The following is a 25,254-nucleotide window of genomic DNA, read 5'->3' on the forward strand; positions in this document are numbered from 1 at the left end:
CCGGAGCCCTGAACAACGTCACAACCACAGTGAGCTCATCGTCTTGTTCAGCCCGGAGAAAATCATGCAGGAAATTCATGCAGGTGTCTAAGATGATGAGAGGCATTGGTCGTGTGGATAGCCAGAGGCTTTTTCCCAGGGCAGAAACGGCTAACACGAGGGGGAATAGGTTTAAGCTGCTTGGAAGTAGGTACAGAGGAGATGTCAGAGTTAAGGTTTTAAAGCAAAGAGTGGTGTTTGTGTGGAATGCATTGCCAGCGATGGTGGCAGAAGCGAATACAATAGAGTATTTTAAGAGTCTCTTAGATAGGTACACGGAGCTTAGGAAAATAGGTGGCTATGCGGTAGGGTAATTTTAAAGCAGTTTCTAGTGTAAGTTACATGGTCGGCGCAACATTGTGGGCCAAAGCGTCTGTAATGTGTTGTAGATTTCTATGATTCTCTGAAATTCAAGAGAAATCTCCTATTCCACGGAGCGGTGACTAGTTGTAACCTGTCATCACAGGGAGAGTGAGAGGGGGAACGGCAGGGGTAGATTTTAATATACTGATATGGAACAGAAACATGGGCAGGGACCAGATGGACAGAGTGGCCACTTTAGTGTACATTGTGAGTGTGTTAGAGACGATAAGAACCTGAGACACGGGATTTGATACAGAACTGATTTATCTTTCACAGATCCACAATATTAAACACCAGACTAGTTTAAGTCTAACATCAGCAGAACGGACTCCTCCAATGCTCCGAGACCAGGGTTCAGACCTGGGTTGGATGAGCAGCCGCAAGAACTGCAGAATCTGACAGTAACAGTCCCTCATGAACCTGCAGCTGCCTTCAGTCACCGTGATGGTGAAACATTTAACACGGAGCTGATTTGAACTTCCTCCCTGATGTGAAGTTGCTGGTGTTGCAGCAGCTGGGATGATTGAGTAAAACTCTTTGCTCACTCCGGACAGAAATTTGGCCTCTATTTATTGTGAACTCACCGGAGCATCACAAGGTGGGTTAACTGAATGAGTTTCTTCGCACACACGGAGCAGGTGAACGGCCGCTTCCCAGTGCGAAGCTGTTGGTGAATCTGCAATGGCCGACTGAATCCCTTCCAAAATAAGAGCCAGTGAATGATATCTCACTGCTCTGAACGTCATGGCGATGTATCCAATCAGATCACGGACATCGACACGTGCCCGGGCTCTCCTTATCGCGAGTGGGGCGCTGTCTTCTCCAGCATCTCCGCCTCCACATTCAAGGATCGGCGGCATTCAAGCGCTGGTGAACTGACAGATACAGCGGAACTAACGAGCTGTTGTGTTTGTGAGTCCCAGCATGAAAGTCGTTCAGAGAGAAAAATCAAACTCCCACCCCAACCCCAGCTTAAAAAAAGAACGGCATCCCGATCATCAATCTACAAACCCCACCCCTCTGGACAAAAGGGAACAATAACATCGAGCCCCCCCCCCCAAAGGAAACAACCCTACCCCGCACAACAGCGGAGGAGCCGGTGTCACCAGGGTAGCTGAAATCTGGAACTCACTGCCCGAGGTGGAGGTGGAGGCAGGTCCCTTCACAACATTTACGAAGAGGATGAACATTGAAACTGCCGAGATACAGTCGGCTGTGAACCAAGTGCTGATGAATGGGACCCGTGTGGACAGTGAGTGGATGGTCAGAACAGGTATGGCCGGCCAAAGGCCTGTTCCCGTGTTTTGTGATCCACCACTCCGGACATGCTAAATTAACGATGGTGGCACCGCAAGGCATTGATTTCAAAACTCCACACCCCTCTCCAAACTGAAATAAACCAGACTGCACCCCTTTCTCACCTCTGGGAATATCTGTTTCTGTCAAAGTAGCATAGAGATTGGTCACTTCTGCTAAACAACTGGCAACTGATGAAGTTCCTGTGTCTTCTTGCATTAATGTTGCTTCCTTACAGCAAAACTAACCCTCTCAGTGTGTCAAATCAGACCCCAAACACTGTGCTTTCATCCCTGCACGTTATAACTGGAACCATCTCACTGAGGTCTGATGGAGACATAGGATCACATCTCCTCTGCTTCTGACGTTTCAAATACCCTCAGAATGGTTTTCTGATTCAGTCTGAAGGTTATGGTACATTCAGCTCGTCATCAGACCTGAAAAATCATGTCTTCCCGCAGCTGGTTCCACCTGTTGGTGTGTCCTCTTTCGTCCACCTCCAGGGAAGCTGCATCTCCACACAGACTCCTCACTTGAGAATACACACAGTGTTTTCTGTTGACTAATATGTGTGTGGACCCCGCTGGCAATTCTGGTGTTGTGACCCGAATCGAGACAAACACCACGCTGCCCACTCCACCAACAACACGGCACAGCCGGACACATAACAGGGGACTTTACATCCCACAACACTGGATTCAGCGATGAAACCCGTCATTAATGTTGTTGTCCCACTGAAAAGTCCATTAAGGTGCTTTTAAATGCCAGCGCTCGCCCACAGGTGACGTCAGACACAGTTCCCACGCGCCTGACGTCACACATGGGCTCCCCACACCGGGATCTGCCCTCACGTGCGCGGTGTCTTACGTCACCCACGCGCTGCTGTGCTCGAGCTTTATCGGTTTAACGGCTGGGCTAACAATCACGTGACCAGCCCCTCCCCCACCGCTGTCAACAGAGGATTCAGGAGCTGCGCTATCCCATTGGTGCTAAGCGATGTCAATCACTGTTTACAACCAGTCGCGAAGGCGGACGCCGAGTGGGCGTTACCCCGCTGAGTCCGTCACCCGCTCGAGCGCCGACCGCCTCCTCAGAGCGGAGAAAACCTCAAAGTAAATGTCCGCTTTCTGATTTATTTCCATTTCCCTCCGAGGGAAGTTGGGGCGTTTGTGAAGCGTCTCCCGCGGCCGGAGTCTGATGTATCGCTGAGAGGTAGGAGGAGACCGCTCGGCCCGTCGGTTCGATGCCGGTTCCCCGGGGAGGGAGGGATTTTATTGAAAGGATGAAGATGGTGTGAGAGGGGGCGGACAGGATGTTCGTCCCGGTGGGGACAGGAGGGGCTCATCTGGGGAAATGTCTGAGCCCACGGTGGTGTCGAGCAGAGGGATTCACCACATAGGGGGCAAACACCGGCAGACTGTTGCCCTGCAAGCGGGGCCAATGGTCCGGGCAAAGTGACAATTATTTGTGCTTTGTTGAGATTGTACCTGGAATATGGTGTAAAATCCCGCTCCCCAAACTAACACGGGTTATACAGACCAAAGAACAAACTGCCGGAGGAACTCAGTGGGTCGGGCAGCATCTGTGGAGGGAAATGGACCGTCAACATTTCGGGCCGAGACCCTCCCTCTGGACTGAGAGTGGACGGGAAATAGTCAGAGAAAGGAGGTGAGGGGTGGGGATGGGGCAAGAGCTGGGGAGTGAGAGGTGGATCCAGGTGAGGGGGAGGTGGGACGGTGGAAATAGTGACAGGGGTGGGAGGTGAGTGGTCGGGGCAACATGGGTCTGCAGAAGATGGAAATTAATTCTATAGAGGATTAACAAAGAGGTTAGAGAGTATTTATTATAGAGAGTGCAATGAAGATTCACCAGACTGATCCCTGGGGTGGTGGGGTCATCATATGAAGAAAAATGAAATGTAATAACCCTTTCAATTGGAGAATCGAGGACTGAGAGGTGAACACTGAAATGCACAACATCATTACCAGTTGAACCAGGGATCCCAGTCTCTGAAACAGGGGTGGACTGTCCGGGACTGAGATGAGGGGAAATGTCTCCACTCCGAGGATGGTGAATGTCTGTAAATCCCCACCACAGAGGGCGGTGAAGACTCAGTGATCGTCCCCATGTAAAACAGAGGCCGGCAGTTGTGTGGAGACCGAAGGGGTGGAGGAAATGAGGATTGGGCAGGAACGTGTGGCTGAGATGGAAGAGCAGCCGCCACCTTGCTGATGGTTAGAGGGGCTGAATGGCCTCTTCCTGCTGTTTCTCACTTGATGTTTCAGAGTTCCTGTCCAGCAAGGCTCTGGAGGAATGTAAATAGAAATTAGAGTTTATAAACATAGAACTGATTTAAATGAAACGTGAACATTTCCTGTTTGGGTCTGAATTATGTTTTGGACCTGGATGGGAATTGAGCCGGTGACTCTGTGACCTGGAGGTGGAGGGAAAAGGATCGGGGAAGATATGGTGTGGAAAAATAATCATGTATCTGGGATAAATATGGAATAATGTGGGGAATGCGGCGGATGGGTCGGACAGCGTGTGAGGGGCGAGGAGCAGAGTCACCGGTTCAGGAGGGAGACCCTCCACCCGTCACCTGATCCCGTTTCCTGTTCATGTTTTTCTGCAGATCTGCAGCATCTGCGGGTCACTGTTCTATGTGTACGTGTAGCTTCACCTTTCCCCGTTCAGACAAGGCAGTGAGATCCGGATCTGTCACGTCCTCTCGTTGTGGGTGGACTATGTTTATTTCTCTGCAATACTTTCTGTTGTTTCATTCCACTGTTTTGTGGTGCTGAAGTGCAGCCAATGTTTCTGGGTGTCTGACCCGTTTATGTGAGAATTTCGCCATTTGTATTTATCTGCGCTTCTCATAAATGTGTAAAGTTTAGTTCAGCTTCACTTCAGAATTTCCAAAGCAACACCCAGTCAGTCAAATTGCTCCACACAATTAAAATAGCTTATTGCATTTTTTCCATTTTTGTACTATATATATGTATATTCATATTTTAAATCACATTTGTTAAAATCTATTGTTCTGAATTATTTTCTACTGCTGCCGCAGGGACAACGAATTTCATGACACATGTCGGTGCTATTAAACCGGATTCTGATGGGAGACCCACCACCCTGATCCCAGGTACCACAGATCGTGATGTGAGATTGAAGCATTTTCCATATATTTGCATTCCTCAGAAATGACAACAGTTCAGTTTCCTTCTGAGCTTCCAGAGCAGAAGCTCAGTCTGTTTAATATTTCCACACAATTAAAATGGGAAATTTGTTTATTATCATCATGTACTGAGCTACAGTGAAAATCTTGCCTGACGTACCATCCACACAGATGGATACATTCCAACAGTACATTGAGCTGATATACAACAAAATAATCACTGTAACAAAGCATTATGGCTGCAGAGAAAGTGCAGTGCAGATAGACAAATGGTGCAGGGTCACGTCCAGTTACATTGTGAGGTTGAGTCCATTTTATCATTCATTTGGCTTATAGCTGTAGACAGGAAGCTATACTTCAGCCTGGTGTTACGCACTTTAAGGGTTTTGTATCTCTTCCCCGATGGGGGAGCGGGCTTGCAGCAAGAATGTCCAGGTTATGAGGTTATTTGAGTACATGGCCTGCTTTTCCGAGGGAGTGGAAATGTAGGAAGAGTCCATGGAGTGGAGGCTTGTTTCTCTGATGTTCTCTGCTCTCCAAAGTTCTCTGCCGTTCCTTGCAGTCATGGGCAGAGCAGTAGCCATACGAAGGCGCGAAGTATCGACAAGGAGCTCAGAGACCTTCACCCTGCCTTGTGTAGCTGGATCCTGGACTTCCTGTCAGATCGCCGGCAGGTAGTAAGAGTGGGCTCCATCTCCTTTGTCTCTCTGACCCTCAGCACACATACCCCACAGGGTTGTCACTTTGGACCCCTCCTTTACTCTTTGTGCACCCATGACTTGTGTTGCCACCCACAGCTCCAATCTGCTAATTCAATTTTGCTGACAACAGTACATTGATTGGCCTCATCTCAAATACTGATAACAATCAATCAAATGCCTTCTGACAAGGGTCGGTCCAAACAAACTTTTCACGCTTCTTCAGGAGATTGGTCAGAGGAAGAGCAATCGCAGCAGAGTTCTTACGATAATATCTATCCATTCCCAGAAACCTTCTAAGAGCCTTCTCAGCAGTCAGAATAGGAACTGGAGAAATTGTCTGGACTTTTGCCCGAACAGGAGCCAACTTGCTTTGACCGACAACAAAGCCAAGATAGGTCATACTGGCACGGCCAAATTCACTCTTAGCTCAATTAACTGTAAGGTTGTCCTAGGAAAGCCTGTCAAACAGCTTTTCTACTGCAGAGATATGCTCTTCCCAAGTGCCACTCCCTGTAACTAAGTCATCAATATAGGTATCTGTGTGTTCTCACCCTCGAATTACAAAATCAATCATTCTCTGGGATGTTCCTGGAGCATTTTTCCGTCCAAAAGGCAAAACATTGTATTCATACAACCCAGATGGTGTCACAAACACAGAAATTTCTCTACCTCTGTCCATCAATGGAACACACCAATACCCTTTCAACAGATCAATCATTGTAAGTAATTAGCTTTTCCAGCCTTATCGATGCAATCATCCACTCTAGGGATAGGATAGGCATCTGTTTTTGTTACTGTATTTACCTTTCTATAATCAGTGCAAAATCTAACACTACCATCAGGTATGGGCACAATAATGCAGGGTGACTCCAATCTCATTTTGAAGGCCTAATAATACCATTCTCCAGCATATACTCAATTCCCTGGTCAGCCAATTTACACTTTTCTACGTTCATGCAATTTGGGTGTTGTTCAATCAGTTTAGCTTGACCAACATCTACGTCATGTACTACGACCGTGGTTTGCTTGGGAACAAAGGGAAATAAATCTTTAAACTTCAGAAATAATTCCTTCAGCTGTTAACCATATAAACCATATAACAATCACAGCACGGAAACAGGCCATCTTGGCCCTCCTAGTCCGTGCCGAACCCTTAATCTCACCTAGTCTCACCTACCCGCACTCAGCCCATAACCCTCCACTCCTTTCCTGTCCATATACCTATCCAATTTTACCTTAAATGACACAACTGAACTGGCCTCTACTACTCCTACAGGAAGCTCATTCCACACAGCTATCACTCTTTGAGTAAAGAAATACCCCCTGGTGTTTCCCTTAAACTTCTGCCCCCTAACTCTCAAATCATGTCCTCTAGTTTGAATCTCCCCTACTCTCAATGGAAACAGCCTGTTCACGTCAACTCTATCTATCCCTCTCAAAATTTTAAATACCTCGATCAAATCCCCCCTCAACCTTCTACGCTCCAATGAATAGAGACCTAACTTGTTCAACCTTTCTCTGTAACTTAATTGCTGAAACCCAGGTAACATCCTAGTAAATCATCTCTGCACTCTCTCTAATTTATTGATATCTTTCCTATAATTCGGTGACCAGAACTGTACACAATATTCCAAATTTGGCCTTAACAATGCCTTGTACAATTTTAACATTACATCCCAACTTCTGTACTCAATGCTTTGATTTATAAAGGCCCGCGTTCCAAAAGCCCTCTTCACCACCCTATCTACATGAGACTCCACTTTCAGGGAACTATGCACAGTTATTCCTAGATCTCCCTGTTCCTCTGCATTCCTCAATGTCCTACCATTTACTCTGTATGTTCTATTTGGATTATTCCTGCCAAAATGTAGAATCTCTCACTTCTCAGCATTAAACTCCATCTGCCAACGTTCAGCCCATTCTTCTAACTGGCATAAATCTCCCTGCAAACTTTGAAAATCCACCTCATTATCCACAACACCTCCTACCTTAGTATCATCGGCATACTTACTAATCCAATTTACCACCCCATCATCCAGATCATTTATGTATATCACAAACAACATTGGGCCCAAAACAGATCCCTGAGGCACCCCGCTAGTCACCGGCCTCCATCCCGATAAACAATTATCCACCACTACTCTCTGGCATCTCCCATCTAGCCACTGTTGAATCCATTTTATTACTCCAGCATTAATACCTAACGACTGAACATTCTTAACTAACCTTCCATGTGGAACTTTGTCAAAGGCTTTGCTGAAGTCCATATAGACTACATCCACTGCCTTACCCTCGTAACTTCTTCAAAAAATTCAATAAGGTTTGTCAAACATGACCTTCCACGCACAAATCCATGCTGGCTACTTCTAATCAGATCCCGTCTATCCAGATAATTATAAATACTATCTCTAAGAATACTTTCCATTAATTTACCTACCACTGATGTCAAACTGACAGGTCTATAATTGCTAGGCTTCCTTCTAGAACCCTTTTTAAACAATGGAACCACATGTGCAATACGCCAATCCTCCAGCACAATCCCCGTTTCTAATGACATATTAAAGATCTCCGTCAGAGCTCCTGCTATTTCTACACAAACTTCCCTCTAGGTCCTGGGGAATATCCTGTCAGGACCCGGAGATCTATCCACTTTTAAATTTCTTAAAAGCGCCGGTACCTCCACCTCTTTAATTGTCATAGGTTCCATAACTTCCTTACTTGTTTCCCACACCTTAGACAATTCAATATCCTTCTCCTTAGTGAATACCGAAGAGAAGAAATCATTCAAAATCTCTCCCATCTCCTTCGGTTCCACACATAGCTGACCACTCTGATTCTCTAAGGGGTCAATTTTATCCCTCACTATCCTCTTGCTTTTAATATAACTGTAGAAACCTTTCAGATTTACTTTCACCTTATTTGCCAAACCAACCTCGTATCTTCTTTTAGCTTTTCTAATCTCTTTCTTAAGATTCCTTTTACATTCTTTATATTCCTCGAGCAATTCCTTTACTCCATGCTGCCTATATCTATTGTAGACATCCTTCTTTTTCTGAACCAAATTTCTAATATCCCTTGAAAACCATGGTGCTCTCAAACCTTTAACCTTTCCTTTCACCCTAACAGGAACATAAAGATTCTGTACCCTCATAATTTCACCCTTAAATGACCTCCATTTCTCTATTACAACCTTCCCATAAAACAACTTGACCCAATCCACTCTCTCTAAATCCCTTCACATCCCCTCAAAGTTAGGCTTTCTCCAATCAAAAATCTCAACTCTAGGTCCAGTTCTGTCCTTCTCCATAATTATATTGAAGCTAATGCTATTGTGATCAATGGACCCGAAGTGCTCCCCAACACATACATCTGTCAGCTGACCTATCGCATTCCCTAACAGGAGATCCAACACTGCCCCATCTCTAGTCGGTACTTCTATGTATTGTTGCAAAAAACTATCCTGCACACATTTCACAAACTCTAAACCATCCAGCCCTTTTACAGAATGAGCTTCCCAGTCTACGTGTGGAAAATTAAAATCTTCCACAATCACCACCTTGTGTTTACTACAAATATCTGCTATCTCCTTACACATTTGCTCTTCCAACTCACGCGCCCCATTAGGTGGCCTATAATACACTCCTATCAGTGTTACTGCACCTTTCCCATTCTTCAATTCCACCCAAATGGCCTCCCTAGAAGAGCTCTCTAATCTATCCTTCCAAAGCACCACCATAAGATTTTCTCGGACAAGCAAGTTGTTGTTGCTTTGGCTGCAGATGAGACAACCTGTTAGCAATGTTTTCTGGAACAACCGAGTTCATTAGCCTAACTGGGACCATGTTTGGCTTGTAAAAAGTCTCAGACAAGTCAATTGTTTCATTCTCAGGGTTGCCAGTTTCATTTGTTTTGACAACAACACACACAGATGGTACCTACTTGTTCAAAAAAGGTTTTATCATATTTATGTGTACCACCTGTGTTAGTTCACCGTCAGTTGGGTGTTTTAATAACATAATTCACATCATTAATTTGGGAGACTATTTCATATGGTCTATTGAATTTCGCCTGAAGTGGATTCGTCAACATAAGGCAAGTACCTTATCTCCCACCTGGTATTTTCTTTCGCGAGCCCTGTTATCAAACCAACACTTCATTTTGTTTTGAGAAATCTTTAAGTTTTGTCTCACTGGATTTCAGGTTTGGTGTAGTTTATTTTTGAACTTCAAAATATAGTCTAACAGTTAACATCAATCCACTGTTTCTTTTAACAAGGTCAAAGGTCACTCTGCGACCAAATACAAGTTCAAATGGAGTAAAGCCCTGTGATTCCTGTACTGATTCTCTTTCTGTGGACAAAAGCAAATGTATTCTTTCATCCCAGTCTTTTCCATTTTCAACACAATATGTCTTAATCATTGTTTTGAGGGTAGAATGAAATCTTTCTAAAGCCCCTTGTGATTCTGTATGGTATGCAGGTGATGCAATTTGTTTTGCTCCCAGTTCTACCTGCTGGAATAATCCAAATGTAAAATTACATCCTTGATCAGACTGGATTTCTTTAGGCAAATCGAATAATGTGAAAATCTTGGTGAGAGCCTTCGCCACAGTTTTAGCTTTAATATGTATGAGAGGTATTGCCTCTGGGAATCTGGATGTGGTACACAAAATAGTTAGCAGATACTGATGGCCAGCTTTGGTCTTTGGCAATGGGCCAACACAATCCACTATAACTTTGGAAAAAGGGTTCACTGAATGCAGGTACAGGCCACTGGGGTGAGCTCATTAGGTTTACCCACAACTTGACAAGTACCTTTTGGAAACTCTTATTCAGGGTAAACATAACTTTATGAGTTAAAGCAAACTGATCTGCTAATCCAGCAGATTCCTCCATAGTGGCAGCATCATTTCCATCTAAATACATCTTTCTGTCATCAGGGACACACCTGCTGAATTCTTCAATTAAAACCAACTCTTTCAAGCTGTTAAAATCATCATTTACATGTTCAGATGTGCACCAGCGGTCAAAACACACAAATTTCTCATAAGCAAATTCCGTATGTCTGGTTCATAGATTTCTTCAAATTTCTAAACTTTTGCCTGTCTGCTTCTGGGACCAACTCGTAAGCTTTGAGCACAGCCTGTTTCACTAGGTCATAATATGTGGTGTGTGACCATGTGGTTAAGGTGTTGAACTAGCGATCTGAAAGTCATGAGTTCGAGCCTCAGCCGAGGCAGCGTGTGTGTCCTTGAGCAAAGCACTGAACCACACACAGCTCCTGCACATTTATAGCCCAGTGGCGATGATTGGGGAAGCATAAATAAATAAATAATAAGCTGCTTCAGCGCTGTCAAAGCAGAATAGGCTTGCTCAGCCTTCCCCTTAATTACACTTAGTAAGAGTATTTTCTTACTGCTTTTCTATCTCTCCAGCCTGAAATTGCCTCTGCCTCCATCTTTAATTTTTCTCACTTGTACTGGAGCTCAAGCTCACTAGGTTTACGTTCAGGAAACACCTCCAACTCCTCCACTTTAAACACCCCCTCAGATACATAATGTTCAGCTATTATCCTCTGCATCTGTGCCCTCCTCATTGTCAATTTCACCTTAGCAAATATTAACACTTTAGCAATACTCAATAACTCAATCCTTCTGGTGTCTTCTAATGCCTGAGAGGTTCACACTTCCAGATATCTATCAACATCCATTGCTGCAGATTTTCCACACACAAATAAATCAAAAGGGATTTATCCAATGAAATCGATATTAAATCAATCCTTAAATTTGTTCATATCCCAGACGCAGGCCCCATTTTGTTACAAACCATAACGCTTTAAAAAAGAACCAGCAGCAACAGACTACTCCCAGTGGCCATACATTTTATTTCCACATCCCATTCCCATTCTGATATGTCTATCCATGGCCTCCTCTACTGTCAAAATTAATCCAAACACAGGTTGGAGGAACAACACCTTATATACCGGCTGGGTAGCCTCCAACCTGATGGGATGAACATTGACTTCTCTAACTTCCGTTAATGCCCCTCTTCCACTTCTTACCCCATCACTGACATATTTAATTGTTTGCCTGTTTTCCATGTCTCTCTGGTGCTTCCCCCGCACCTTACTTTCTCCTGAGGCCTCCTGTCCAATGATTCTTTCCCATCTCCAGCTCTGTATCACGTTCGCCAATCACCTTTCCAGTTCTTAGCTTCATCCCACCAACTCCTGTCTCCTATCATTTCGCATTTCACCCTCCCCCCACTACTTTCAAATCTCTTTGTATCTTTCCTTTCAGTTAATCCTGACGAAGGGTCTCAGCCTGAAACATCGACATTTCTTCTCCTTATAGATACTGCTTCGCTTGCTGGGTTCCACCAGCATTTTGTGTGTGTTGTTTGAATTTCCAGCATCTACAGATTTCCTCATGAGTGTTATGTGTATAAATCTGTAGAAATAAAACTCCCAAACTATTGAGCTCGGGGGAAACAAGGCTTGGAGTCTTGAGATGGTAAAGTATGAAAGTTCAGTTCAACTACAGAATAAGTGATGAGAGAGAGATATTTGTAATCCAGGGTAAATGTTGAGAGAAGGCCATTATGTCATATTCCACAGGTTCCATGGTGGTAAAACGAGACCAACAGTCGCTGTAGATTTTATCTGTCATCCTTCCAAATCCACATACTAATTATCACCCGAAGTGACTTGTCATAAGGGGTATCATCTTCAAGTGAACTACCACACCACAGCCAGGCAAGGGTTAACACATAAGTGGTCTCCACAGGATACCCCAAATCAGATCCTCTGCTATGGATCAAATGAGGTGACAACCACACATTCGATGTATGGTGAATCGATAATTTGTCCACCCTTGTGGGCGAAGGAAGGTTCCAAACAGTGACCCTTGGCCACTAGTTCCCTGGTTTCAATTCTTCCATTTTTCCTCCTTTGTCTCTATCTGTCTCTGAGTGTCTGTGTCCTCGGTTAAAACTAAACAAGCTGCACGCGATGTAAACAAGCTGCAAGTCAGACACATTTGCCTTCTTAATCTCTCTCTCTCTCTCTCTCTCTCCACAGCAAACAAAACCTAGAGATTCATAACAATGGCCACTCCCCATTGTGAACTGATGGTGTGCCAGTAGGTGGGATGACTGAGTGAATCCTTTCCCACATTCTCAGCAGGTGAATGGCCTTTCTCTAGTGTGAACTCGTTGATGTCTCTGTAGGGTGAATGTCTGAGTGAATCCCTTCCCTCAGACTGAGCAGGTGAACGGCTTCTCCCCAGTGTGAACTTGCTGATGTACCAGCAGGGTAGATGACTGAGTGAATCCCTTTCCACAAATTGAGCAGGTGAATGGCTTCGCCTCGGAGTGAACTCGCTGGTGACTCCGTAGGTGGGATGACTGAGTGAATCCCTTCCCACATTCGGAGCAGCTGAACGGCCTCTCCCCAGTGTGAACTCGCTGATGAATCAGAAGGGTGGAAGAGTCAGAGAATCCCTTCCCACAGACTGAGCAGGTGAACGGCTTCTCCCCAGTGTGAACTCGCTGGTGTTTCAGTAGGGTAGCTAACTGAGTGAATCCCTTCTCACAGACTGAACAGGTGAACGGCTTCTCCCCAGTGTGAACTCGCTGATGTATCAGTAGGGCAGATGACTGTGTAAATCCTTTCCCACACTCTGAGCAGGTGAACGGCTTCTCCCCAGTGTGAACTCGCTGGTGACTCTGTAGGGTAGCTAACTGAGTGAATCCCTTCTCACAGACTGAGCAGGTGAACAGCTTCTCCCCAGTGTGAACTCGCTGGTGTCTCTGTAGGGTAGCTAACTGAGTGAATCCCTTCTCACAGACTGAGCAGGTGAACGGCTTCTCCCCAGTGTGAACTCGCTGATGACTCTGTAGGTGGGATGACTGAGTAAATCTCTTCCCACATTCTGAACAGGTGAATGGCTTCTCCGCCGGGCGAACTCGCTGGTGTCTCTGTAGGGTAGCTAACTGAGTGAATCCTTTCCCACAGACTGAGCAGGTGAACGGCTTCTCTCCAGTGTGAACTCGCTGATGTACCAGTAGGGTAGATGACTGTGTAAATCCTTTCCCGCACTCTGAGCAGGTGAATGGCTTCTCCCCAGTGTGAACTCGCTGGTGAGCCATCAGGTCAGATGACTGAGTGAATCCTTTTCCCAGAAATTCAGCAGTTGACCAGCCTCTGCCCGGTGTGGTGTGAACTGATTGGTGTGTCCACAGGTGGGAAGACCGACTGAATCCCTTCTCACACACAGAATAGGTGAATGGCCTTGTCCAGTGTGAACTTGCTGATGTACCTTCAGTTGCGATGACCGGGTGAATCCATTCCCACTGTCTGAGCGGGTGAAAGGCCTTTCTCCTGTGTAAATTACAGGCGTGCCAGTTGGTCAAATGACCGAGAGGATCCCTCCCCACAGTCTGAGCAGGAAGGGTGGTCAATTGGATCCCTTGCTCCACTTCTTAAATACCTAGGCAGAGACAACAAAACTGTTGTGCCGTGTTTGAGCTTCCTGAAGACGAATTCCTTCTCATTTTTAACCTGTAAAAAGATTTACAAACTCCATCAATGGGTGTAGGACAACATTTCTGATGAGATTACTTGAGTTGCCAAGGCTTGATCTGGTATCACACTGTTACAGTGAGGTTCTACCCAAGCTGGACAGAGAAATCATCTCCTGACTGGGCAGAGTGCTGGTATCTGGAATGACCATCAATTCTCTGATGCTCTTCCTGTCTCTATCAGAATGGGGCATTTCTGCCGTCTCCAATCTGTGCCCTGGCTCAGTTTGACTATCTCCGTTGGTATTATTCCCTGTTCCCACTGAGCTGCATGGGTTCCTGGCCCCTCAGTAACTGAAACACTCGCACGCAAATAGTTTTTCTTGACTTGCAGCTGGGATCTTCTTTTATGTATTATTAACTTAAAGTGTCACAGTTTTAATGCCACATAAAAATTCCTGCTGAAATGACTGATTGGTTCACACAGCTGTCAAAAGGGGTTAGAGTGAATTTTTGTATTATTTCAGGTTCTTGTCACAATCATCGAAAATTTCAACATGGAAACAGGCCCTTTGGGCCATCTGGTTTGTGCTGAACTATTTAAACAGCCCACTCCCACACCTCTACCATCCAGGTACCAACACAAACCTCTTAAATGTTGAAGTCGAGCTCGCATGCACCACTTGTGCTGGCTGCTCATTCCACAGCCGGATGACCGTCTGTGTGAAGAAGTTTCCCCTCATGTTCCCCTTAACATTTCACCTTTCACCCTGAACCCCTGGCCTCTGGTTGTAGTCCCACCCAATCTCAGTGGAGAAAGCCAGCTTGCATTTACACTATCTGTGCCCCTCTACCACAATCAAATCTCCCCTCAATCATCTGCATTCCAAGGAATAAAGTCCGGATTTGTTCAATATTTTCTTTAACCCAAATCCTCCAGACATGGCAACATCCTTGTGAATTTTCTCTGAAATCTCTGAACTTCTTTTACAACTTTCCTGTAGGTAGGTGACCAAAACTGTACACAATACTCCAAATTAGGCCTCACCAATGTCTTCTAGAAGTCAACCGAACATCCATCTATTGTTATCAGTACTTTGGTTCATGAAGGGCAATGGGCTGAAATCATTCTTTCCATCCCTATCTACCTGTGATACCACTTTCAGTGAATTAAGGACTTGTATTCCCAGGTTCCTTTCTTCTACAACACTCCTCCGTGCCCGACCATTCACTCTGAAAGATCTCCCTTGGTAGTGCAACAACTCACACTGGACTGCATGAAATTCCATTTTCCATTTCTAAAACCATTTTCCCACCTGGTCCAGATCGCACTGCAAGCCATGATAGTCTTCTTGCACTCCGCTGAACCCCCAGTCTTGTTGTCATCCACAAATTTGCTGATTCAGTTAACCACACTATCATCCAGATTACTGATATAGATGACAAACAACAACAGTTCCAGCACTGATCCCTGTGGTAACCACTAGCCACAGGCCTCCAGTCAGAGAGGCAACCATCTGCTACCACACTCTGGCTTCTCCCAAAGACAGTGTCTCATCCAATTTACTGTCTCATCGAGAATGCTGAGTGACTGAACCTTCTTGACCAACCTCCCATATGAGACATTGTCAAGTGCCTTGCTGAAGTCCATGTAGACAACATCCACTGCCTTGCCTTCATCCACTTCCCTGATAACGTCCTCGAGAGACTCTATAAGATTGGCGAGAGCCATGCTGTCTATCCTTTATCAGTCCACACCTATCCAAATACTTACAGTATATACCTGGTTCCTGCACACACATTCCAATAACTTTCCCAGTTCTGATGTCAAGCCCACCAACGTATAATTTCCTAGTTTATTTTTACAGCCTTTCTTGAACATCAGAACAACATTGTCTGTCCTCTAATCCTCCAGTACCTCACCTGTCACTGAGGATGATTTAAATATCTGTGCTAAGGCCCCGATAACTTCTGCACTTGTCTTCCGCAGGGTCCTAGTGAACAACTTGTCAGGCCCTGGGGATTGATCCACACTAATTTGCCTCAAGACAGCAAACCCCTCCACCTCTGTAATCTGTACAGGGTCCATGAAGTTGATGCGGCTTTGCCTCACTTCTATAGACTCGGTGTCCATCTCTTGAGTAAATACGGATGCAAAAAAAATCTCCCCAAGTCTATGTTATCCCTTCATATGGATTACCATTCTGATCTTCCAGAGAATTATTTTTTTCCCTTGCAATCTTTTTGCTCTTAACATATCTGCAGAATCCCTGAGGATTCTCCTTCACCTTGTCTGCTGGGGAAACCTCATGCCTTTATTTCTTCCATAAGTGTTCACTTGAATTTCCTGTATTTCATAAGTACCCCATTTGTTCCTATCTGCCTGTACCTGGTATGCACCTCCTTTTTATTGATCTGGGAGAGGAAAGCCAAAGGGGTGATAGATCTGCATGGTGGGAGGTGGGGGTAAAGAGGGTTAAACTAAAGTTGCAGGGGGAATGGGAGTCTGAATAACAGAACAGATAGTGGTGGGGTTGTGGAGACAGATGTTGTTCAGGCCTCAGACAAAGTCAGGAATGAAAAAGTTGAGCATGGTGCAGTGAATATGCTGAGCCCTGTATATTTCAATACAAGGAGCAGCGTCGGAAAGGTGGATGTGTTCAGGACATGGATCAACACCTGGAATCAACACTAGGATCTGGCAACTGTGGACTGGGACAGGCTGCTTTATGGCAAAGGTGTGCTTGCTAAATGGGAGGCCTTCAGAGCGAAAATTTGAAAGTACAAAGCGGGTATGTCAGAATAAAAGGTAAAGATTGAAACTGTAGGGAAACTCGGATTGCAAGAGATATTCAGACCCTGGTAAAGCGCAAAATGGAATTGCATAACAGGGATAGGCAGTCAGTTTCTTATGGAGTATAAGAAATGCAAGAGGACACATAAGAAATAAATCCGGATGGCTAAAAGATGGCATGAGGTTGCCGTCACAGAAAAGGTGAAGGATAATCCTCAGGGATTCTAGAGATAGATTAAGAGCAAAAGGATTGCAAGGCACAAAGTTGGTCCTCTGGAAGACCGGAATGGCAATCCAAGTGTGGAAACAAAGCAGATGGGGGAGATCTTAAATATTTTTCAAACTCAATTTACTCAGGAGATGGACAAAGGGTCTATGGGAGTGTGGAAAAGTGGCATTAACCATTTCAACCCTGGGGGAAAAAACACTCCTCTGGCCACTCACACGCTCAATACCCCTCATCATTTTATACACCAAAAAATGTCTCTAAATATAAACAAGGAAATTATACATTGCACAATCTACTTTCCACGATTCAGTACATTTACATGGCCAGGTGTGTAAAAAGGGCCCAACGAATATCAGGGAGCAACAGGCCCAATTCACCCTAACCACAAACTGCTCCTGCTGCTACCATCCAAGAAACGGTACCACAGCCAAAGGAGCAACAGTCCCCGGGACATCATCTTCCACCAGGCCATCAGACTGATTAATTCACACTGATACATTTGCATTTTAATGTTATATTGACTGTCCAATGCACAATCTAGCTATTATAAATTACTATAAATTACACATTGCACATTTAGATGGAGATATAAGGTAAATATTTCTACTCCTCATGTTTATGAGGTATGTATCTAATAAAGTCAATTCAATTCACCCTCTCCACTATCTGTTCTGTCATTCTGGCTCCCATTCCCCCTACAACTTATTTTAACCACATCACCCCCTCCCCTGCTCACTACCACTAGCAAGCCTTACCACTAGGATATTCGTCCCCTCTTGTTCTGTTCCTATAACTAACGAATCCCCTATCAGCCTTTTGACTTTCCTCTGCCAGGTAATTCCCCCCAACAGCTTCTAAAGTGGTCCACCTGTTGTTGTGGGGGATGGCTACTGCAGTACTCTGCGATGGCTATTTAACCTCATTCCCCTTCCTGACTCTCACCGAGTTTCCTGTGTCCTGCACCTTGGGTATAACTCACCTCTCTTCGTGTCATATCTATCACCTCCTCCAACTGCTGGATGACCTGGAATTCACCCATTTCAAGTTGCAGCTCATTGAAGTGCTGGGTTTCAAGCTGCACATCTTGTAGGTGAGGGCATCAGGGACACTGGAGGTCTCCCCTCCTTCCCTCCACTACCCCTCTAATTTGTAATAATCTCCCCTCTCATTTGTAATAACCAGTGTGCAGATATATCTTGCACTGTGCATTTTTTACCCAGTGACAAGATGTGCACAGTGAATTTTATATAGAGAGGTATTCATGTTCACAGCTGGCAAATCACTGTCAATAGGAACTTTGATCTCCTCTGGGTTTGATTGAGATCATCTGCACTCTCACACAACCGATATAGCAGGCCTGTAACAGGAAATGGAGGATTTTCTCACCAAAGCTTTTGCACATTGTCCATATGCGATTTCCTTGCTAAATTACGCTTTAAAAAGTCAGATTTCCAAATATCACTCCACTTCTTCCCATTTGCAAATACTCCAGTAACTTTTCAATCACCAAAATGCAAACAGGCATTACTAGTTTCTGTATTCGACATAAATATTCCCCCTGAATCCGCCCCCAATGACTGACGGTGGTGAACTCAGTGAATGAAATCCCAATGAATATGAAGGGAAGGGCAGTAGTCTGTCTCACTGGAGTCTGGCACATTTGTGATGTGAAAGCTACTTGTTGCCCAGGGCAAAGGTGTTTGATATCATTACGTACCCAGAGAGAATGGGACAAAACATGTTCTCACCGGTAGAATAGTCCAGAGCAAGAGGAGGTAGAGGAAGCAACACATACAAAATACTGGAGGAGTTCAGCAGGCCAAGTAGCATCTGCGGAAAAGTGTCCTAATGCCGATTTTCTCAACTGGTGACGTAAAAGATTTTGTTCCCTTTCTCCGAGTTCCTAATCCTTGCATTTAGATAGCTGGAGCTCAGCTCTGTCTGAGAGATCCATCGGTTCCCATTCTCTCATCAGCCGGAAGCTCCCCGGGGTCCGTGTACGGATCGTGGGGCTGAGAGAGAGGGAAGAGAGCAGGACTGTCCCGGGGTTGCTGGTCACGGTGTCCGAAATTCAGAGGAATTATCCCGAAATCGGTGTTTAAGATAAAAACACGGAGAATCACTCTTACCTGGAACCGACATTTTCAAAGGCTTCGGTGTACTGCGCGCATGCGTGAAACTCAGGGACGGCCTCAGCCTGACGCCTGCGCAGTTCATCGGCGCTTCAGCGCCGCCGAAATTCTTAACGCATGGCCCTATGGGTAATCACGGTGCCATTAAACATTTCTGCAAGCACCAGTTCAATGTCCATATCTCATTTTTTTTTATGGGTATAGAAAAAATCTGCAGCTGTTTTAACGCAGAAAGCGGCTCCCATAAGCAATATACTCAATATCAACGTATATCTAATGCCAAAGTAAAATGCAGATATAAAACACAGGAGATTCTGCAGTTGCTGGAAATACAGAGACGCACACACACAAAACAATTCAGAGAGCAACTAAGCAGCGGAGTACACAGGCCAGGGATGCGGAAGGGGCTCTGCCTAAAAGTTTTCTATTTATTCCTCTCCAAAATTTCTGCCTGATCTGTGTTTTGCAGAAATTTTTGCAGAAATTAACCACCTTTTTTTTTCGACCAACCAGTTTCCAAATACTTCTAATCTTTCACTTTTAACCACATCCTGCTGGTCTTATTCGTCCTCCTCCTCTGGACCCCATTTCTCTCTGGAGCCCCTGAATCAAGCTGGCAACTCTTTTGTTTCTGACTCTGCACCATCGAAGATTCACTCGCTAGTCTGCTGTCAAACTTCAGAGGTGCATTGTGTTACGAGACCGTTTACTGTGAGTGTCACTTTAAGTGCCTGAGTGAGGCGGGGCTGTGACGTCAGACACAAGCTGCGGCAGCCTGAGGGAGCGGGAGAGGGAGAGGGAGAGGGAGACAAGCTGTTGGAACTTCAGCGTGTGACTGCTATAGGCTGCAACTCTTCCATGCCCAAAAGGTACGGTTGATCTGATCATCGGCACGCAGTGCACAATGGATGTGTGACTGTCACTTCGTATCATCAATATGTGTGGATTTGCTGGAGTATCCTGTGGTATCATTTTAGTTGTCCCTTACCTGGAATCGGGGTGTTCTGTGGTAACCACTTGAAGACGATATTCCTGTGACTGTCACCTGGTGATATTTCTAATCTTCGGCGACTGTGATTTCGTTTACCCAGCGTGGAATGTGTGTGGAATTCTTCGTAATGGCCTTCTCTCTACATGTTCGTGTGGATTTACAAATCTCTCCTCTCACTCGCTTATTCCGTGGATTACTGAACTTTTCAACTTTACCATCTGAAGACTTTAAGCATTGTTTCTCAAGCTTGATAGTTTGGGAGCTATATATCCGCATTACACTGTTAACTTCTGTTTATTTCCTTTAATCTTTCATATTTGGAGTAGATACTGTTAGGTACCCCGTGACGGGTCAAAGAACCAGCAGAAATAGAAAACACCGTGGAGTCTGGTATTGCTGTAAACTAATGCTGTTTATTAGTAACTACGCGATACAGCAATATAAATGCAGATATATCAACCAGGTTAGCAATGATTATATGTGTGTGTGTGTGTGTGTGTGTGTGTGTGTGTGTGTGTGTGTGTGTGTGTGTGTGTGTGTGTGTGTGTGTGTGTGTGTGCGTGTGCGTGTGCGTGTGTGTGAGTGTGTGTGTGTGTGTGTGTGTGTGAGTGTGTGTGTGTGTGTGTGTGTGTGTGAGAGAGAGAGAGTGTGTGTGAGTGTGTGTGTGAGTGTGTGTGTGTGTGTGTGTGTGTGTGTGTGAGTGTGTGTGTGTGTGTGTGTGAGAGAGAGTGTGTGTGAGTGTGTGTGTGTGTGTGTGTGTGTGAGTGTGTGTGTGTGTGTGTGTGTGTGTGTGTGTGTGTGTGTGTGTGTGTGTGTGTGTGTGTGTGTGTGTGTGGAAATAGGAAAGCCAAGCTTCTTCACGCCTCGGGGTGAATGGAGACCGTCTGACGGTGATGAGTGAAGTTCGGTTCAGTTCGTGGGATTGAGTCGGGTAGTGATGGAGAGAGAGAGAAGGAGAGGTTTGTGTCTTCAGGTAAGCTGACGCCGTCGATAGTCCCGTCGTCCTCCGAAATCCTTTGGATGTCACCGACTGTGACACTACAAACGGGACCGTTCTTCAGTGGTGGAGTTATTAACCCAGGCGAGGGATGGACACACGAATAACTCCCCACTGGTCACAGCCTTTTCACACTGCGAGAGCCACTGATCGATGCTCCTGATCGATCCTCCAAAACCCACCTTTTTCTGTGGACACAACAAAGCTCATTCAGTGTCCAAAACCATGTGTCTGGAGGTCTGTCAGCGGACCTCCTACTTATCTCACCGTGCTGAGCCCCAGCTGTCCATCAAACAGTTCCTCCCTTCTCTCTCTGGAAGAACACAGAAGCTGACAGTGTCCTTGTAAAAGTGTAAAAAAGCTTGCAGATAAACCATAATTCATTCTCTCTCTCTCTCTCTCTCTCTCTCTCTCTCTCCAATGATTACAATACAACAACCATAACTACATCAGCACTCATGAACAGAACTGAACTATATACTTTTCTATGACAATTCATTTACCCCTAGACATCGATAGAGCTTCTTTATTATTGCTTGTTATTATTCCTACACTTTTAGGTTTATTACTGCTAACTTGTTTTATATGTATATTCGCATTATTGATATGGTTTTGCTTATTTTTATTAATAAACACCTTTAGTTTGGTACCACCAGACTCCAACAGATTCTTCTTTCTCTGCTGTTTAAATACCCAGTTACGGGGTACGTAACAAATCTCCTATCTCATAGAGTGGTGACCAGTTGCAACCTGTCATGTCAGGGAGAGCAAGAGGGGAACGGCAGGGATATATTTTCATATACCGATATGGAACAGAAACATGGGCAGGGACAAGATGGGCCGAGTGGCCTCTCCAGTGAGACACGGGATTTGATACAAACTGATTTATCTTTCACAGATCCACAATATTAAACACCAGTCTAGTTTAAGGCTAACATCAGCAGAACGGACTCCTCCAATGCTCAGTGACCAGGGTTCAGTCCTCGGTGCGATGAGCAGCCGCAAGAACTGCAGAATCTGACAGTAACAGTCCCTCATGAACCTGCAGCTGCCTTCAGTCACCGTGATGGTTAAACATTTAACACGGAGCTGATTTGAACTTCCTCCCTGATGTGAAGTTGCTGGTGTTGCAGCATCTGGGATGATTGAGTAAAACTCTTTGCTCACTCCGGACAGAAATGTGGCCTCTATTTATTGTGAACTCACCGGAGCATCACAAGGTGGGTTAACTGAATGAGTCTCTTCGCACACACGGAGCAGGTGAACGGCCACTTCCCAGTGCAAAGCTGTAGATCTCGGTCTTCGGTCTTGACCCGAAACGTTGACTGCTCATTTACACGGATGCTGCCCGACCTGCTGAGTTCCTCCAGCGTCTTGTACGTGTTGCTTTCCCCACAGCATCTGCAGTGTACTTTGTGTTCAAGCGCTGGTGAACTGACAGACAGAGCGGAACTAACGTGCTGTTGTGTTCGAGATTCCCATACACAAATCCTTTTAATTTTCTACACTGTTAAAAGTTTACAAAGCACGTCAGTGGGTGAAGGACAACATTTCAACTGAAATAATTTTAGTCTCCATGGTGCCTTCTGATTAAAACACTGTCACATCTCAAAACAATTTAGAGGAACAAGATTTCATCTTCTAACTGGCCACAGTTCCGGAATCAGGGTCAACATCAAACTCTCTGCTTCCCTCTCTGTGTCAAAATGGATCATTCCTCCCCTTCATCAGTCTGTGCCTTGGCTCAGTTTGTCTGTCTCCTTCGCATTCTGAGCATGCGCCACACACCCACTGAGATCACATTTTATTTACACGGCTGTGACTAGAGACTTTCTGATTATTATGTCCCTCCCGGCATTTGACGGTGGTAAACTCAGAGTCAGTAATGGTATTGACCCTCAGGAGTAGGTGATTAGGCTTTTTCGTTGGAGATCGATAAACTGCCGGTAGTGTGTGTCTGGATGAGTGGGTCGTTTTCAGACTGGAAGGAGGTAGCGTTTGAAGTACCCCAGAGATCAGTCCCTGACCACAGTTGTTCACAGTTTAATGTCCTGGAGAGGCAACGAGATGTGAGATGTCCCAATCTGCTGGTGAGGCAGAAAGAGTGGAGTTGGGGGAGGGGAGGCTATTCACATGCAATCTCGTAGCTTTGCAATCAGTACATAGTGCACTGTGGGGCTGCAGTGGCGGGATCCAATCTGCTAATTAGATTTGCTGAAGGCACTACATTGATTGGCCGAATCCCAAATAACAACGAGACAACTTACGAAGAAGAAGTCATCACTCCGGCACGGTGGTGTCAAGAAAACAACCTCTCCCTCATTGTGACAAAAACACAGGAGCTGGTTGTGGATTACAGGAGGAATGGAGACAGGGAGCACATTCAACATTTCCAAGTCTGTTATTGACACAAAATGCACATTTTAATAGTGATCATGACACAATGTATTTTATACATTGTTAATGACATAAAACATATTTATAGATTGTTACTGACAGAGAATCGTATAACTTGTGTTCCGTGTGTTATCTGAATGTACTTGCCTGTGATGCTGCCACAAGACAGTGTTTCTCTGTACCTGTACCTTCCCGTATTTGTGCACTTGGTAATAAATTAAACAGGACCTGAGAAATCTCAGTGAGATTTGATTAGTGATGATCATCTTGGCAGCTCGGTAGGTCGAATGTATGCGACAGTACACTGTTAAATGCAAATCCCTGAACAGTGTTGATGATCAGTGGGATCTTAGACTCCAAGTTCATCGCTCCCTGAAAGAGACTGCACAGATTGATCGGGTGGTTAAGAAGGCAAATGGCATGGTTGTCTTTATTAGTTGAAGCACTGAGTTCAAAAGTCGGGAAGTTGTGTTGCGGCTGTTACGAGCCTGCGGTCGTACTGTGACTGTTTCTTTAAGAGCGCCGACGTGAGGAGGCGGGACTATGACGTCAGTCAGGCTGACAGCGCTGACTGTGGACTGAACCATAAGAGAGAGAGAGAGAGAGATCTGCAGACAGGCAGTCGGCCAGTCTAAAGAGTGAGAGAGAGACTGGAAAAGCTGATCGCTTCAGTTAGTCGCAGCTGAGGCTTGGAACTCTCCTATGGCACAAGAGTGGGTTGATCATCGGTACACGGAACCACAACGAACGTGTGTGGCTGTCACTTCGTATAATCCATAGGAGTGGTTTTTGGAATGTCTTGTGTTAATCCTTGCCTGGGTATGTTGTGTGGTAACCCCGGGAAGACGGTATTCCTGTGACAGGTCATTTTCGCTGATAACTCGTATGTGGACGGATTCAACGGATAAGATCTTCGTCAACGGTATTTTGAAGTAACGGCCTTTTCACCCTGTAAGACTCTAAGCTTTGTTCCCTCAGGCTCGATAGTCTGGGAATTATATTTACACATATATTCACATAACACTGCTAACTTTCCTTTATTTCGTTAAGTTACTATATTATAAATAGATACTAATAAAGAGAGTGGTTTTAACATCAAAACCAGACTCCAGTGTGAACTCTATTGCTGCTGGTTCGGTTCTAAAACGTTACAGCTCGTAACACAGTTTTATAAAACTCGATTAGACCACATCTGGAGTGTTTCATACAGTTCTGGTCGCCCCCATTCTCGGAAGGATGTCGGGGCTTTGGAGAGGGCGCAGAAGAGGCTTACCAGGACACTGCCTGGATTAGAGGGCATGAGCGAGAACGAGAGGCTGGACAAACTTGTGTTGTTTTCTCCAGAGCGGCGCAGGCTGGGGTGAGAGTGGATGGACATTTACAAGATTACGAGAGGAATAGATCGAGTGGACAGACGACATATTTTTCCTTGGGGTTGAAATGTCTAATACATTTAAGGTGAGAGGAGATCTGAGCGGCAAGTTTGCCTCTTTCCACAGAGTATTGGGCAGCCGGAGTGTCTGCTTGCGGTGGGAGACCAAAGCGGTCACGTGATCCCGTTTCCTGTTCACGTTTCTCTGCAGATCTGCAGCATCTGCGGGTCACTGCTCTACGTGACGTGC

At 45.2% G+C, this 25,254-nt stretch overlaps 2 protein-coding genes across 7 annotated transcripts in view; one reads left to right on the top strand and one right to left on the bottom strand.

Moving 5' to 3' along the window:
- The window catches only part of LOC132388098 (NACHT, LRR and PYD domains-containing protein 3-like), a 218,859-nt gene that overhangs the window by 85,699 nt on the left and 107,906 nt on the right, over positions 1–25,254 (top strand). The gene's annotated exons all lie outside the window — the stretch shown is intronic.
- Positions 8,102–19,289, bottom strand: LOC132388095 (oocyte zinc finger protein XlCOF6-like). Of its 3 annotated transcripts, none has more exons than XM_059960448.1 (2): positions 19,245–19,289; positions 8,102–14,132 (listed from the first exon to the last, which is right to left on the bottom strand). In XM_059960448.1, exon 2 carries the CDS (start codon positions 13,718–13,720, stop codon positions 12,827–12,829), a length of 894 nt encoding a protein of 297 aa, XP_059816431.1. In that variant the 5' UTR covers positions 13,721–14,132; positions 19,245–19,289; the 3' UTR covers positions 8,102–12,826. The 3 variants fall into 3 exon arrangements, with proteins under 3 accessions (XP_059816431.1, XP_059816433.1, XP_059816432.1); XM_059960450.1 differs by lacking the exon at positions 19,245–19,289 and adding an exon at positions 18,864–18,967; XM_059960449.1 differs by lacking the exon at positions 19,245–19,289 and adding an exon at positions 18,095–18,129.

This window comes from Hypanus sabinus, unplaced genomic scaffold (assembly GCF_030144855.1).
Source record: "Hypanus sabinus isolate sHypSab1 unplaced genomic scaffold, sHypSab1.hap1 scaffold_264, whole genome shotgun sequence".
In the NCBI taxonomy this organism is placed as follows: Eukaryota; Metazoa; Chordata; class Chondrichthyes; order Myliobatiformes; family Dasyatidae; genus Hypanus; species Hypanus sabinus.